This window comes from Rana temporaria, chromosome 5 (assembly GCF_905171775.1).
Source record: "Rana temporaria chromosome 5, aRanTem1.1, whole genome shotgun sequence".
NCBI lineage: Eukaryota > Metazoa > Chordata > Amphibia > Anura > Ranidae > Rana > Rana temporaria.
The window spans coordinates 426,019,580-426,037,287 of record NC_053493.1 but is presented as its reverse complement, the minus strand read 5'-3'; the positions used below and the strand labels follow the sequence as shown (position 1 = coordinate 426,037,287).

The window sequence follows — 17,708 nt, the reverse complement described above, 5'->3', positions numbered from 1 at the left end:
CACACGTATGTATTATATATTCTATATACAGACCAGACACACGTATGTATTATATATTCTATATACAGAGACCCGACACACGTATGTATTATATATTCTATATACAGAGACCAGACACACGTATGTATTATATATTCTATATACAGACCAGACACACGTATGTATTATATATTCCATATACAGACCCGACACACGTATGTATTATATATTCTATATACAGAGACCCGACACACGTATGTATTATATATTCTATATACAGAGACCAGACACACGTATGTATTATATATTCTATATACAGAGACCCGACACACGTATGTATTATATATTCTATGTACAGAGACCCGACACACGTATGTATTATATATTATATATACAGAGACCAGACACACGTATGTATTATATATTCTATATACAGACCAGACACACGTATGTATTATATATTCTATATACAGACCAGACACACGTATGTATTATATATTCTATATACAGAGACCCGACACACGTATGTATTATATATTCTATATACAGACCCGACACACGTATGTATTATATATTCTATATACAGACCAGACACACGTATGTATTATATATTCCATATACAGACCCGACACACGTATGTATTATATATTCTATATACAGAGACCCGACACACGTATGTATTATATATTCTATATACAGAGACCAGACACACGTATGTATTATATATTCTATATACAGACCCGACACACGTATGTATTATATATTCTATATACAGACCAGACACACGTATGTATTATATATTCTATATACAGAGACCCGACACACGTATGTATTATATATTCTATATACAGACCCGACACACGTATGTATTATATATTCTATATACAGACCAGACACACGTATGTATTATATATTCTATATACAGAGACCCGACACACGTATGTATTATATATTCTATATACAGACCCGACACACGTATGTATTATATATTCTATATACAGAGACCAGACACACGTATGTATTATATATTCTATATACAGACCAGACACACGTATGTATTATATATTCCATATACAGACCCGACACACGTATGTATTATATATTCTATATACAGAGACCAGACACACGTATGTATTATATATTCTATATACAGAGACCCGACACACGTATGTATTATATATTCTATATACAGAGACCCGACACACGCATGTATTATATATTCTATATACAGAGACCAGACACACGTATGTATTATATATTCTATATACAGAGACCTGACACACGTATGTATTATATATTCTATATACAGACCAGACACACGTATGTATTATATATTCTATATACAGAGACCTGACACACGTATGTATTATATATTCTATATACAGACCCGACACACGTATGTATTATATATTCTATATACAGACCAGACACACGTATGTATTATATATTCTATATACAGAGACCAGACACACGTATGTATTATATATTCTATATACAGACCCGACACACGTATGTATTATATATTCTATATACAGACCAGACACACGTATGTATTATATATTCTATATACAGAGACCCGACACACGTATGTATTATATATTCTATATACAGAGACCAGACACACGTATGTATTATATATTCTATATACAGAGACCAGACACACGAATGTATTATATATTCTATATACAGAGACCCGACACACGTATGTATTATATATTCTATATACAGAGACCCGACACACGTATGTATTATATATTCTATATACAGAGACCCGACACACGTATGTATTATATATTCTATATACAGACCAGACACACGTATGTATTATATATTCTATATACAGAGACCCGACACACGTATGTATTATATATTCTATATACAGACCAGACACCAGAAACCTCACAGCTCCTCCCAGAGACACAAACAATACAAACCACAACCCGGAATGATAGAGATTAGTGGAGAATTACTATAAAAGATAAGGGAGGATCCATGGAGGCGGAGTTTAGAACCTTCACTCCGTATTCCATATCTGGACATTTCTATGTCGATCACAAATCTGCATGACAAGGAACGGCCTGACTTATCCTCAATGTGATTTTAGGGATAAAAATGTATAATTGGGTGTTTACAATCTCTGTTCTTATATATACAATATTTGTTTTTTACAAATAAACATTTCATACATGACAAAGGATTCACAGAGAACTACGGTTTAGCTAAAAGCCTAACTCCTGCCTGCAGTACCCACCATTAATCCAGAACTGCCCCCCACAGTACCTCTTCTTCACCACAAGATGTCCTCAGTCTTCCAGACTGCATGATCTCCATCTTCAGCCGATCAGGAAAACTGAGGAATGACTGTTAGTTCATGATTTGCAAGCCCCGCCCTCTGTGTAAAAAGCTGAGAGCGGTGCTGATGTTGGAGGAACACGGGGGAAACACAAGTCAAGAACACCTCAAAAGGAGCTATGTGTCTAAAACAGAATGTGGTAGGGGGAGGAGTCACTGCTCTGAAAAGGGTGGAGTCATGGCTCTGTAGTGTAAATCTCAGTTTGAGCTACTGAGCTCTGTTAACAATGTGAGTTTTGCACGAGGAGCTCAAATCTAAGATTATAACCTGCTGGCTGGATATAAGAATTCAAAATATTTATATTTCTCACGTTTACATAACAAAGATCAGGAAACGTTGTTTTTATATTTTATTATTCCTGATCATAAAAACAAAGAGAGGAAATACATACAAATCCATGACCCCGCCCCTTACATATATACAGTATCTGTTTGTGCTGGAGGTGTATGTGTGGGGGAGGAGCTACAGGGGAAGAAAGTTCAGGGTGTACCTGGGTAGAGAATATCGCTACCTTTCCCTGGATTGGCTGCTAGTGATCACATGACCAATAATTGCTGCAATGGCTCAGAATGATCACCTGACGTCATCAGTCTGACTTGTCACCTCATTGGCTCTTTATGACCATGTGATACGTTCAAGGCTTTTTTTCTCAGAGAATAGGTGCAGGAACTCCCTACTTTTGAGTCACCTGTTGTGTCCACCCCCTACGCACCTCCGAGCACTATTCCTTGGTTCCACTCCCAACCCACCTCCGAGCACCATTCCTTGGTTCCACCCCCTACCCACCTCCAAGCACCATTCCTTGGTTCCTCCCCCAACTACCCACCTCCGAGCACCATTCCTTGGTTCCACCCCCTACCCACCTCCGAGCACCATTCCTTGGTTCCACCCCCTACCAACCTCCGAGCACCATTCCTTGATTCCACCCCCTACCCACCTCCGAGAACCATTTCTTGATTCCACCCCCTACCCACCTCCGAGCAACATTCCTTGGTTCCACCCCCTACCCACCTCCGAGAAATATTCCTTGGTTCCACCCCCTACCCACCTCTGAGCACCATTCTTTGGTTTCATTCCCTACCCCCCTCCGAGCACCATTCCTTGGTTCCACCCCCTACCCACCACTGAGCACCATTCTTTGGTTTCATTTCCTACCCACCTTCGAAAACCATTCCTTGGTTCCACCCCCTACCAACCTCCGAAAACCATTCCTTGGTTCCACCCCCTACCCACATCCGAGCACCATTCATTGGTTACACCCCCTACCCACCTCCGAGCACCATTCTTTGGTTTCATTCCCTACCCCCCCCCCCCCTTGAGCACCATTCCTTGGTTCCACTCCCAACCCACCTCCGAGCACCATTCCTTTGTTCCACCCCCTACCCACTTCCGAGCACTATTCCTTGGTTCAACCCCCTACCCAGCACTGAGCACCATTCTTTGGTTCCACTCCCAACCCACCTCTGAGCACCATTCCTTGGTTCCACCCCCTACCCACCTCCGAGCACCATTCTTTGGTTTCGCTCCCTACCCACCTTCGAGCACCATTCTTTGGTTACACCCCCTACCCACCTCCGAGCACCATTCTTTGGTTTCGCTCCCTACCCACCTCCGAACACCATTCTTTGGTTCCACCCCCTACCCCCCTCTGATCACCATTCTTTGGTTCCACTCCTAACCCACTTCCGAGCACTATTCCTTGGCTCAACCCCCTACCCAGCACTGAGCACCATTCCTTGGTTCCACCCCCTACCCACCTCCGAGCACCATTCTTTGGTTCCACCCCATACCCCCCTCCGAGCACCATTCTTTGGTTCCACTCCCTCCCCCCCTCCGAGCACCATTGCTTGGTTCCACTCCCTACCCCCTCTGAGCAACATTCCTTGGTTCCACCCCCTACCCACCTCCGAGCATCCTTCTTTGGTTTCATTCCCTACCCCCCTCCCAGCACCATTCCTTGGTTCCACTCCCAACCCACCTCCGAGCACCATTCCTTGGTTCCACCCCCTACCCACCTCTGAGCACCATTCCTTGGTTCCTCCCCCTACCCACCTCCGAGCACCATTCTTTGGTTCCACCCCTACCCCCCTCCGAGCACCATTCTTTGGTTCCACTCCCTCCCCCCCTCCGAGCACCATTGCTTGGTTCCACTCCCTACCCCCTCTGAGCAACATTCCTTGGTTCCACCCCCTACCCACCTCCGAGCATCCTTCTTTGGTTTCATTCCCTACCCCCCTCCGAGCACCATTCCTTGGTTCCACTCCCAACCCACCTCCGAGCACCATTCCTTGGTTCCACCCCCTACCGACCTCCGAGCACCATTCCTTGGTTCCACCCCCTACCCACCACTGAGCACCATTCCTTTGTTCCACCCCCTAACCACCTCCGAGCACCATTCTTTGGTTCCACTCCCAACCCACCTCCGAGCACCATTGCTTGGTTCCACTCCCTACCCCCTTCTGAGCACCATTCCTTGGTTCCAACATCTACCCACCTCCGAGCACCATTCTTTGGTTCCACTCCTACCCCCCTCCGAGCACCATTCTTTGGTTCCACCTCCTACCCACCTCCGAGCACCTTTCTTTGGTTCCACCCCCTACCCCCCTCCGAGCACCATTCCTTTGTTCCACCTCCTCCCCACCTGCCAGCTTTCACTATATTGGCTTAGAGGGATCACATGACATCACCCCATTCACTGATCTCCTCGTTATATACAATGTATCCATACACTGATCTCCTAGTTATATATAATGTATCCATTCACTGATCTCCCGGGTATAATACGATGATACATGGCATGGTTCATATGATCTGTTGATCGGCGTTCCGTCTGGCAGGATAGAACCTTTTCCTGTAAACAGGCCATGGTTTCCTCCCTCCCCCGTCATGGGAATTGTTTTCACTTCATCTGCTCCGGGATAGAGAGAGGTCACCGGAGGGAGGAGAGGACTTCTCATGGGAAGGTCCCGGGTCTCGGGTTGGCAAAGAACCAACAAATAATTCTCTATTGTGAAGGAAGTTTTTCTGTTCTGTATACGGCTCCGGCCTTTTTCTGGATTTACGGAGGAGTTTGAATATCTACCATATATATACACACCGTATCTCACAAAAGTAAGTACACCCCTCACTCACATTTCTTGTATCTTTTCATGTGACAACACTGAAGAAATGACACTTTGGGCCAGATTCACATAGGTTAGCGGATCTTTAGATCCGCGTAACCTATCTGATTTAAGATCCGCCGCCGCAAGTTTTTGAGGCAAGTGGTTAATTCACAAAGCACTTACCTCAAAACTTGCGGCGGCGTATCGTAAATCCCCCGGCGGAATTCAAATTCCGCGGCTAGGGGGCGTGTAGTATTTAAATCAGGTGCGTTCCCGCGCCGATCGAACAGCGCATGCGCCGTCCGGAAATTTTCCCAGCGTGCATTGCTCCAAATGACGTCGCAAAGACGTCATTGGTTTCGACGTTTACGTAAATGACGTCCATCCGTATGCGCGAACGACTTACGCAAACAACGTAAAAAATTCAAATTTTGTCGCAGGAACGACGGCCATACTTAACATTGGCTGCGCCTCATAGACCCAGGGGTAACTATACGCCAGAAAAAGCCGAACGCAAACAACGTAAAAAAAATGGCCGGGCGGTCGTTCGTTTCTGAATCGGCGTAACTCTTCATTTGCATATTCGTCACGTAAAAAACCTGAAACGCCACCTAGCGGCCGGCCTGGAATTGTAGCCTAAGATCCGACGGTGTAACACAGTGTCGGATCTTAGGCATATCTATGCGTAACTGATTCTCTGAATCAGTCGCATAGATACGACCGGCAGAACTCAGAGATACAACGGCGTATCAGGAGATACGCCGTCGTATCTCTTTAAGAATCTGGACCTATGTATCTACAATGTTGTGTAGTGAGTGTACTGCTTATATAACGGTGTAAATTTGCTGTCCCCTCAAAATAACTCAACACACAGCCATTTATGTCTAAACCGCTAGCAACAAAAGTCAGGACACCCCTAAGTGAAAATGTCCAAATTGGGCCCAATTAGCCATTTTCCCCTCACCGGTGTCATGTGACTTGTTAGTGTTACAAGGTCTCAGGTGTGATAAATTTGGTGTTATCGCTCTCACTCTCTCATACTGGTCACTGGAAGGACAACATGGCACCTCATGGCAAAGATCTCTCTGAGGATCTGATATAAAGAATTGTGTCTCTACATAAAGATGGCCGAGGATATAAGAAGATCGCCAAGACCCTGAGACTGATCTGCAGTGCGGGGGCCAAGACCATCCAGCGGTATAACAGGACGGGTTCCCCTCAGAACAGCTGGGGTCACTGGGGGTCAGTGGAGGCTCAGGAGCGCTGGGGTCACTGGGGGTCAGTGGAGGCTCAGGAACGCTGGGGGTCACTGGAGACACTGGGGGTCAGTGGAGGCTCAGGAACGCTGGGATCACTGGAGACACTGGGGGTCAGTGGAGGCTCAGGAGAGCTGGGGTCACTGGGGGTCAGTGGAGGCTCAGGAGCGCTGGGGGTCACTGGAGACACTGGGGGTCAGTGGAGGCTCAGGAACGCTGGGGTCACTGGGGGTCAGTGGAGGCTCAGGAGCGCTGGGGGTCACTGGAGACACTGGGGGTCAGTGGAGGCTCAGAAACGCTGGGATCACTGGAGACACTGGGGGTCAGTGGAGGCTCAGGAGAGCTGGGGTCACTGGGGGTCAGTGGAGGCTCAGGAGCGCTGGGGGTCACTGGAGACACTGGGGGTCAGTGGTGGCTCAGGAACGCTGGGATCACTGGAGACACTGGGGGTCAGTGGAGGCTCAGGAGCGCTGGGGTCACTGGGGGCCAGTGGAGGCTCAGGAGCGCTGGGGTCACTGGGGGTCAGTGGAGGCTCAGGAGCGCTGGGGGTCACTGGAGACACTGGGGGTCAGTGGAGGCTCAGGAACGCTGGGATTACTGGAGACACTGGGGATCAATGGGGGCACAGGAGCGCTGGGGTCACTGAGTTGAGTTGAGCGGGATCTTAATATGTCGCTGTCTTACCCCAAAGGGCCCCGACATGCATGGAGACACTGGGGGTCAATGGAGGCACAGGAGTGTTAAGGTCACTGGAGACATGCATTCACTGGAGAGCGTAAGGGTCAATGGAGACACAGGAGCACTGAGGTCATTGGAGACACAGGAATGTTAGGGTTACTGGAGATATGCGGTCACAGTAGAGCATGGATCAATGGAGGCACAGGGGTGCAGAAATGAAAGAAGGGCTCAGGGGAGTAGGAGTCACTGGAAGCACAGGGGTGCAGAAGTAACTGATAGGCGGAGGAGCAGGGTGCCTGGCTTTAGCATACTGAAGCATTGCTCAAATAGAGAAACCATGCATCACTTTGTCATTTTAAAATGATGACAATCATAAGAGCTGTCTTCTGATTGGCTGTGGCACAGGCACTTTCCTGAAAGAAATTGGTGTATGTGTCACCGGCGCAAAATAAAATAAAATTAAAACCGTGATCTGCTGCAGTACTGTGTGAACCCTAAATAAGGGATTAAATGTGCATATAAAGGAAAAGTGTTACTGCGCTGATCTGATAATCCAAAGAATTTAATCCTTGGAAGTGTGAACTGTGAAGTCGTTCAGTGCACAATCAACCATACATACCATGTGCAATATCGGGAACTAAATGTGGATAAACTTGTGACCCAATTAATATTCATATAACAATATATATCAAAATATAATATAAATGATACAAGTATTGCAATGAACTCAATACTTAAAAGGTGGCCCAAAAATCAATTAATTAATCGGCCTGTACATCAATATACCATAGTGCTCCTGTGGAGGAAAAAAATGGCTACTCATGCTACTTAGAGCCGACCAATAGTGAAAACAGAAAATACAAAATAAAGTGAATAAAGACCTGACCATTCAAAAATAACAAAGAGAAAAGTTCCAAATGTAAAAATGCACTAGCTGCACTTGAAAAAAGTCCAATAACAGACAGTCTTGCTTTTACACAATTGATTCCAATGGAAAAAAAATGTTTCAATGCTGGTAATGCTGTATATAAAAAGGTGCCGCTATCTCTTCCACCCGACAAAGATGTGCCACCATCACCAATGGTTAAACTCAACACTCACCAGACCCCAGATAATAAAAGGCCCCAAAGTGGTGTCTTTGCTTTGTTCGTCAGTGGGCGTTGCCTCCTTCTCTCTTTTACAAGATATCCTTAAATCCTCAAAAACAAGGGGCTCATCATAGTGTAATATGTTTAAAACGTATTTATTAACCACTTGCTTTCCAGCCCATTGTCAAAAGACGTCCTGTTTTTAAAGATGGATATCTCAGTAACGGCAGCAGCTGCTGTCACAACCGAGGTATCCATCTTTAGTGCCGACGGTCCTGTACACGATAACGGCGGTCTCCGCGGCGGATTCGCCGTTATCGGTGGCGGGAGAGGGGCCCCCCCCCTCCCGCCGCTGTCCCGCGCCCTCCGCCGCTTACCGTAGCCGTCGGTAGCGGCGGAGGGGATCGCGACCATCCGGCAGCTGAGCGGGGACGAGACTGAAGGAAAAATCTCCTTCACCCATCCCCATAGCTCCGCTGGGCGGAAGTGACGTCAAAACGTCAGTCCCGCCCAGCCTCTTAAAGAGACATTTTTGTTTTTTGTCATTTGAAAAAATGACATTTCCAAATTTTTTTTTTTTTTTTTGCATTTAAGCCCAAATATGAGATCTGAGGTCTTTTTGACCCCAGATCTCATATATAAGAGGACCTGTCATGCTTTTTTTTATTACAAGGGATGTTTACATTCCTTGTAATAGGAATAAAAGTGATAATTTTTTTATTTTTTTATTTCAGTGTTAAAAATTGTAAAATAAGTAAAAATAAATGCGAAAAGTAAAAAAAAATTTTTTTAAAGCGCCCCGTCCCGACGAGCTCGCGCGTAGAAGCGAACGTATACGCGAGTAGCGCCGACATATGAAAACGGTATTCAAACCACACAAGTGAGGTATTGCCGCGATCGTTAGAGCGAGAGCAATAATTTTAGCCTTAGGCCTACTCCGTAACTCAAAAAATGCAACCTGTAGAATTTTTTAAACGTCGCCTATCAAGATTTTTAAGGGTAAAAGTTTGACGCCATGCCACGAGCAGGCGCAATTTTTAAGCGTGACATGTTGGGTATCATTTTACTCGGCGTAACATTATCTTTCACAATATATAAAAAAATTGGGCCAAATTTATTGTTGTGTTATTTTTTAATTTAAAAAAGTGAATTTTTTCCAAAAAAAGTGCGCTTGTAAGACCGCTGCGCAAATACGGTGTGACAAAAAGTATTGCAATGACTGCCATTTTATTCTCTAGGGTGTTAGAAAAAAATATATATATATATAATGTTTGGGGGTTTTAAGTAATATTCTAGCAAAAAAAACTGTTTTAGTCTCGTAAACACTGAATCTGAAAAACAGGCTTAGTAATGAAGTGGGTTAAAAAGGTAAAAAAAATGCACTAACAAGAAAAAGTGTCTCTGGCAGTGTCAACCGTTAAAAGCCGCTAACCAGCATTTAGATAACGTCTTGGAAGGTGTGCATACCTCGCTTCTGTCCTTATGTACTACTAGCGTACTGGTGTGCTTCTCCGTTCGTATGTGTCCAGACAGCCTCTACATGTTTCGCTAGTGCGTCATCAGGAAAGCCTTTCCTGATGACGCAATAGCGAAACATGTAGAGGTATGGTATATTGATGTACAGGCCGATTAATTAATTGATTTTTGGGCCACCTTTTAAGTATTGAGTTCATTGCAATACTTGTATCATTTATATTATATTTTGATATATATTGTTATATGAATATTAATTGGGTCACAAGTTTATCCACATAGAATATTGGGTACATATTGGCCCAGATTCTCGAAGGCGTTACGACGGCGCAACACCATTAGCGCCGTCGTAACTCCTCATCTGGCCCCGGGTATCTATGCGACTGATTCTTAGAATCAGTTGCGCATAGGTACCCATTAGATCTGACAAGCGTAAGGCTGTTACGCTGTCAGATCTTAAAAGTAATTTTTTTTCCCGCCGCTAGGTGTCGCATCGTCGCTTTTCCCCGTCGTCTATGCAAATGAGGTAAGTACGACGATTCCCGAACATACGCGAGGTCGACGCAGCGAATTAACGTCGTTTGCGTAGCGTACCTGACGCGTAAGGTTGCCCCTGCTAATTAGCAGGCGCAACCAATGTTAACTATGGCCGTCGTTCCCGCGTCGAATTGAATAAAAATTACGTCGTTTGCGTAAGACGTCCGTGAATGGCGCTGGACGCCATTTACGTATACATCTAGGCAAATGACGTCGGGGCGACGTCATTTAGCGCAATGCACGTCGGGTAATTTACCCGACGGAGCATGCGCAGTACGCTCGGCGCGGGAGCGCGCCTAATTTAAATGGTGCCCACCCCATTTGAATTGGGCGGGCTTGCGCCGAGCAATCTAACGATTCACTGCCGCAAGTTTACAGGTAAGTGTTCTGAGAATCAGGATTTAAACCTGTAGACCTGCGGCGGTGAAACGTAGAGCTCATACATTACGCTGCCCAGGAGCAGCGCTAATGTATGAGAATCTGGGCCTTAGTTCCCGATATTGCACATGGTATGTATGGTTGATTGTGCACTGAACGAGTTCACAGTTCACACTTCCAAGGATTAAATTCTTTGGATTATCAGATCAGCGCAGTAACACTTTTCCTTTATATGCACTTTCCGAAAGAAACCTGGGAGTGTCAGCCACCGCACACTGTAGTGAGACAGCGCTGGATTGAGGAAGACCTGAGTGCTACATCACTCAACACTCTCTTCTGTCTGTGATCTGGGATCCCTTGGCTTGTGTGATGCAGGAATGATGTTCCCAGACACCCCCCCTGCAGGCTCCCCCTTGTCTCTCACAAAAGAAAACCTAAAAACTGCCTCCCAGGCCAGAGAGAGCTCTGAACATCCCTCCCAAGCATTTATGTTCTCCCCAGCCACCTTCTGGATGCCCCCTCCCTGGGATTGGCTGTGGTCAGATAAATATTTATAACCCAGTGGTTGACCATCCTACTTTATTTATGGAGGCTTCTTCCAGAGGCAGGCAGGAGCAATCAACCACCAGGCTTAGGGAAACCTGACCAGACCAAGATAATAGATTGCTGCTCAGTTGAGCATTTCAGAACCAAAAATTATGTCCCAGATTCACGTAGATCGGCGCAAAATTGTGCGGGCGTAACGTACCTCATTTACGTTACGCCTCCGCAACTTACATGGGCAAGTGCTGTATTCTCAAAGCACTTGCTCCGTAAGTTGCGGCGGCGTAGCGTAAATCACCCGGCGGAATTCAAATTCGGCGCGTAGGGGGCGTGTATAATTTAAATGAAGCGCGTCCCCGCGCCGAACGAACGGCGCATGCGCCGTCCGTAAAATATCCCAGTGTGCATTGCTCCAAATGACGTCGCAAGTACATCATTGGTTTCGACGTGAACGTAAATGACCTCCAGCCCCATTCACGGACGACTTACGCAAACGACGTAGCTTTTTAAAATTTTGACGCGGGAACGACGGCCATACTTAACATTGGCTGCGCCTCATATAGCAGGGGCAACTTTACGCCGGGAAAAGCCTAACTTAAATGTCGTAACTTTACTGCGTCGGCCACGCGTACGTTTCGGGAATTCGCGTATCTAGCTAATTTGCATACTCGACGCGGATTTCGACGGAAGCGCCACCTAGCGGGCCAAAAAAAATGCACTTAAGATCTGACGGTGTAGGAGACTTACGCCTGTCGGATCTAATGGATATCTATGCGTAACTGATTCTAAGAATCAGTCGCATAGATACGACGGCTCCACGCAGAGATACGACGGCGTATCTCGGTTGAGAATCTGGGCCTATGTTTTTGGACCAGAACTTAATTTCTGGTTCTGCATTGCTCAGCTGAGCAGCAATCTATTATCTAGGTCTGCTCAGGTTTCCCTAAGCCTGGTGGTTGATTGCTCCTGCCTGCCTCTGGAAGAAGTCCTTTGTTTCCAGCTGTTGTCCTCGTATTCCTGTGCAGTTCCATCTGTGACCGATTTGTGGCACTTTGACTTTCATTATCAGGTGACTGAGCTCCACTCCAAAAAAGAACCGCCATGAAACTGGCTGCAGGATGGGGACTGGTCAGCGCTCTGCTGGTCCTGAGAGTCCAGGCCGATGTCACGACAGAAGAACTGTCCGAGATCCAGAACCAGACTATCCAGCTGGTGATGGAGAAGTTACATCAGAGGGATCTACCGAACGGATACAGGATGACGTCCATAGTGAAGTCAGTTGAGGAGGTGAGTGACGGTGGCGGGGGGGTATTAATGTTCAGATCATTCCTGGGTTGGAGGACCCCCAACATAACTGTTGTCAGAGTCCTAAAGGACCAATATTTATAGACAATGCTGATCATTGGAATTCCGATATTGATCATGTAATTGGCTCCGATGTCCTCTATAAATTATTATTATCTAGGTGACACAGGATCACCCGAGGTGCGGGATCTAGGTGACACATGATTACCTGAGGTGCGGGATCTAATTGATACAGGATCACCCGAGGTGCGGGATCTAGGTGACACAGGATCACCCGAGGTGCGGGATCTAGGTGACACAGGATCACACGAGGTGCGGGATCTAGGTGACACAGGATCACACGAGGTGCGGGATCTAGGTGACACAGGATCACCCGAGGTGCGGGATCTAGGTGACACAGGATCACCCGAGGTGCGGGATCTAGGTGACACAGGATCACCCGAGGTACGGGATCTTGGTGACACAGGATCACCCGAGGTGCGGGATCTAGGTGACACAGGATCACCCGAGGTACGGGATCTTGGTGACACAGGATCACCCGAGGTGCGGGATCTAGGTGACACAGGATCACCCGAGGTGCGGGATCTAGGTGACACAGGATCACCCGAGGTGCGGGATCTAGGTGACGCAGGATCCCCCGAGGTGCGGGATCTAGGTGACGCAGGATCACCCGAGGTGCGGGATCTAGGTGACGCAGGATCACCCGAGGTGCGGGATCTAGGTGACGCAGGATCACCCGAGGTGCGGGATCTAGGTGACACAGGATCACCCGAGGTGCGGGATCTAGGTGACACAGGATCACCCGAGGTGCGGGATCTAGGTGACACAGGATCACCCGAGGTGCGGGATCTAGGTGACACAGGATCACCCGAGGTGCGAGATCTAGGTGACACAGGATCACCCGAGGTGCGGGATCTAGGTGACGCAGGATCAGACGAGGTGCGGGATCTAGGTGACACAGGATCACCCGAGGTACGGGATCTTGGTGACACAGGATCACCCGAGGTGCGGGATCTAGGTGACACAGGATCACCCGAGGTGCGGGATCTAGGTGACACAGGATCACCCGAGGTGCGGGATCTAGGTGACGCAGGATCACCCGAGGTGCAGGATCTAGGTGACACAGGATCACCCGAGGTGCGGGATCTAGGTGACACAGGATCACCCGAGGTGCGGGATCTAGGTGACACAGGATCACCTGAGGTGCAGGATCTAGGTGACAGTTGGTCTTCTTCAATAAGGTATCTGGTGGCAGTTATGGGTCGGAGATCCTTGTGGTCCCAGTTTACTTTGCTGTAACTGTTACCAGGTTGTGGACCTTAGGGTCACTCCTCGAAGGAGATAGCAGGAACTTTGGATGGCTACGGTGTGGAAACTGTACTACAAGGCAGACAGGAAAGTAGTCAGGTTGAGGCCGGGGACAAGGCAGGCAGCAATCCATAGCGTAGCCAGGTCCAGGCAGGGGTGCAGGGAACAACCAAGGGAGTAGTCAGGTCTAAGCTGGGGTTAAGTCAGCAATCAAGGGAGTAGTCAGGTCTAGGTAGGAGTTCAGACAGCAATGAAGAGAGTAGTGGTACAAGGCTGCTTTGCTGTAACTGTCACCAGGTTATGGGCCTCAAGGTCACCTCACAAAGGGGGTAGCAGGAACAGGGGCAGCTATGGTATAGAGACTGTACACTAGGAAGTAGACTAGAGAGCAGTCAGGTCCAGGCATGGGTCGAGGCAGGCAGAAATCCATAGCGTAGCCAAGTCCAGGCGGGGGTGCAGGCAGCAATCAAGGGAGTAGTTAGGTCTAAGCTGGGGTTAGGGCAGCAACCAATAGAATAGTCCGGTCTAAGCTGTGGTTAGGGCAGCAACCAATAGAATAGTCCGGTCTAAGCTGGGGTTAGGGCAGCAAGCAAGGGAATAGTCAGGTCTAGGTAAGAGTTCAGAGAGCAATGAAGAGAGTAGTGGTCCAAGTCAGCTTTGCTGTAACTTTCACCAGGTTGTGGGCCTGAAGGTCACATCCACAAAGGGGATAGCCGGAACAGAGACAGCTACAGTGTGGAGATCTGTACTCTAGGAAGTAGACAGGAAAGTAGTCAGGTTGAGGCAGGGGAGAAGGCAGGCAGCAATCTATAGCATAGCCAAGTCCAGGCGGAGGTGCAGGCAGCAACCAAGAGAGTAGTCAGGTCTAAGCTGGGGTTAAGGCAGCAATCAAGGGAGTAGTCAGGTCTAAGCTGGGGTTAAGGCAGCAACCAAGAGAGTAGTCAGGTCTAAGCTGGGGTTAAGGCAGCAACCAAGAGAGTAGTCAGGTCTAAGCTGGGGTTAAGGCAGCAATCAAGGGAGTAGTCAGGTCTAAGCTGGGGTTAAGGCAGCAACCAAGAGAGTAGTCAGGTCTAAGCTGGGGTTAAGGCAGCAACCAGGAGAGTAGTCAGGTCTAAGCTGGGGTTAAGGCAGCAATCAAGGGAGTAGTCAGGTCTAGGTAGGCATTCAAAGAGCAATCAAGAAAGTAGTGGTTCCAGTCTGCTTTGCTGTAACTGTCACCAGGTTATGGGCCTCAAGGTCACTCCACGAAGGGAATAGCAGGAACAGGGACAGCTACGGCTTAGAGACTGTACACTAGGAGGCCCACTGAAGAGCAGTCAAGTCCAGGCATGGATCGAGGCAGGCAGCAATCCATAGCATAGCCTGATCCCAACAGTCAGGTCTAAGCTGGGGTTAAGGCAGCAATCAAGGGAGTAGTCAGGTCTAGGAAGGAGTTCAGGCATCAGTCAGGAGAGTAGTGGTCCCAGTCTGCTTTGCTGTAACTGTCACCCTACAAAGTGGGTAGCAGGAACAGGGACGGCTAAGGTGTGGAGACTGTACACTAGGAAGTAGACTAGAAAGCAGTCAGGTCCAGGCATGGGTCGAAGCAGGCAGCAATCCATAGCATAGCCAAGTCCAGGCAAGGGTGCAGGCAGCAACCTAGAGAGTAGTCAGGTCTAAGCTAGGGTTAAGGCAGCAATCAAGGGAGTAGTCAGGTCTAGGTAGGAGTTCAGACATCAGTCAGGAGAGTAGTGGTCCCAGTCTGCTTTGCTGTAACTGTCACCAGGTTATGGGCCTCAAGATCACCCCACGAAGAAGGATAGCAGGAACAGGGACAGCTACGGCTTAGAGACTGTACACTAGGAAGCCCACAGGAGAGTAGTTAGGTCTAGGTATGGGTCAAGGCAGGCAGCAATCAAGAGAGTAGTCAGGTCTAGGAAGGGGTTCAGACAGCAAACGAAGAGTAGTCAAGTCCAGGCAAGCATACCTCCCAACAGTCCCGGATTGGGTGGGACTGTCCCACATTTTTATCCTTATCCCGCAGTCCCAGAGGACAGGTGCTTTGTCCCTCATTCCTGCATTACTCCATTGTATTGTAACACCGTGACAGCAGAGCAGGACCTGCGGCAGTGTAAAGTTCGTCTAGCACAGCCGGGGATTGGTGGGAAAGCCAGCTGGGGTATGCCGGGGTCGAGGCAGGCAGCAGACACGAGTAGTAAAATCCAGGTCAGCAACGGTCAAGCAAGCTCCCACAGGTAAGTATCACAACTCTTTGTACCCAGCTGGTGAGAAGACCCACCATTGGCCGATTCAAAGACTGGAACTTAAAGTGGAAGTTCATCCAAAACCTAACTGAGGCTAAACCTCCTCCCACCCCCATTCTAAGACTATTCTATCTAACCCTGTACATAAAAGATCTGCATACTTACCTATTCTGAAGCCACTCCAGTCCGGTCCGGTCTCCAGTCCAGTCCGGTCTCTGATCTCCGGTCTGGTCTCCGATCTCCGGTCCGGTCTCCGGTCCAGTCCGGTCTCCGATGTCCGGTCCGGTCTCCGGTCTGGTCTCCAGTCTCCGGTCTCCGGTCTGGTCTCCAGTCTCCGGTCTCCGGTCCGGTCTCCGGTCTGGTCTCCAGTCTCCAGTCTCCGGTCTCCAGTCTGGTCTCCAGTCTCCGGTCTCCAGTGTTCTATGTAGAGGAGAGATCGCTGACAATGGCTGGAAATGCCTGGGAGATGACGTCACCCATAGACTTACTATGTGCTCTCCGCTACTCTACAGACAGCAGCCCGCAGGACGGGGGCGCACTCTTTATTTTACAAATTAAAAGTAAAAACTCCTCCCCACAAATGTTGACTGTTTTCTCATGGGGGAGAAGCGTTATGGGCGGAGCATTAGAGCGAATGTAACCCCGCCCCTTCACTGTCTTCATCTTCTTGCAGTTGTATTCTGCCGGGATATTCGTCAATGTGGAGTTCCTGATGAAAGAGACGTCATGCCGCAAACATGACTGGAGCAAACCGGACTGCAAGGTCGTAAAAAACGCAGTAAGTGTCTGACAAGCCTGGTGATTGGTGGTTTATATACCAGGGTGGGGCTATAGAGGGGCGGGGTTCAAACACCTTTCTCCTCTGTGTGCCACGCCTCATTTTCATATTGCTCCACCCAGTACACACTCCACACTGCTCCACTCTGTACATTGTGAATGAATTACTCCACACTGCTCCACTCTGTACAGTGTGAATGGATTACTCCACACTGCTCCACTCTGTACATTGTGAATGAATTACTCCACACTGCTCCACTCTGTACATTGTGAATGAATTACTCCACACTGCTCCACTCTGTACATTGTGAATGAATTACTCCACATCTCTCCACTCTGTACATTGTGAATGAATTACTCCACACTGCTCTACTCTGTACATTGTGAATGAATTACTCCACACTGCTCCACTCTGTACATTGTGAATGAATTACTCCACACTGCTCTACTCTGTACATTGTGAATGAATTACTCCACACTGCTCCACTCTGTACACTGTGAATGAATTACTCCACACTGCTCCACTCTGTACATTGTGAATGAATTACTCCACACTGCTCCACTCTGTACATTGTGAATGAATTACTCCACACTGCTCCACTCTGTACATTGTGAATTAGTTACTCCACACTACTCCACTCTGTACATTGTGAATGAATTACTCCACACTGCTCCACTCTGTACAT

The 17,708-nt window shown here is 47.8% G+C and overlaps 1 protein-coding gene across 1 annotated transcript in view; it reads left to right on the top strand.

The window, feature by feature from the left end:
• LOC120941739 (retinoic acid receptor responder protein 2-like) overlaps positions 1-17,708 on the top strand; it is a 38,749-nt gene that overhangs the window by 6,350 nt on the left and 14,691 nt on the right. Inside the window, exons 2-3 of the mRNA XM_040355366.1 lie at positions 12,459-12,676; positions 16,919-17,023. Coding sequence (XP_040211300.1) covers positions 12,491-12,676; positions 16,919-17,023 — 291 coding nt within the window. The 5' untranslated portion in view covers positions 12,459-12,490. The remainder of the gene's footprint in view (positions 1-12,458; positions 12,677-16,918; positions 17,024-17,708) is intronic.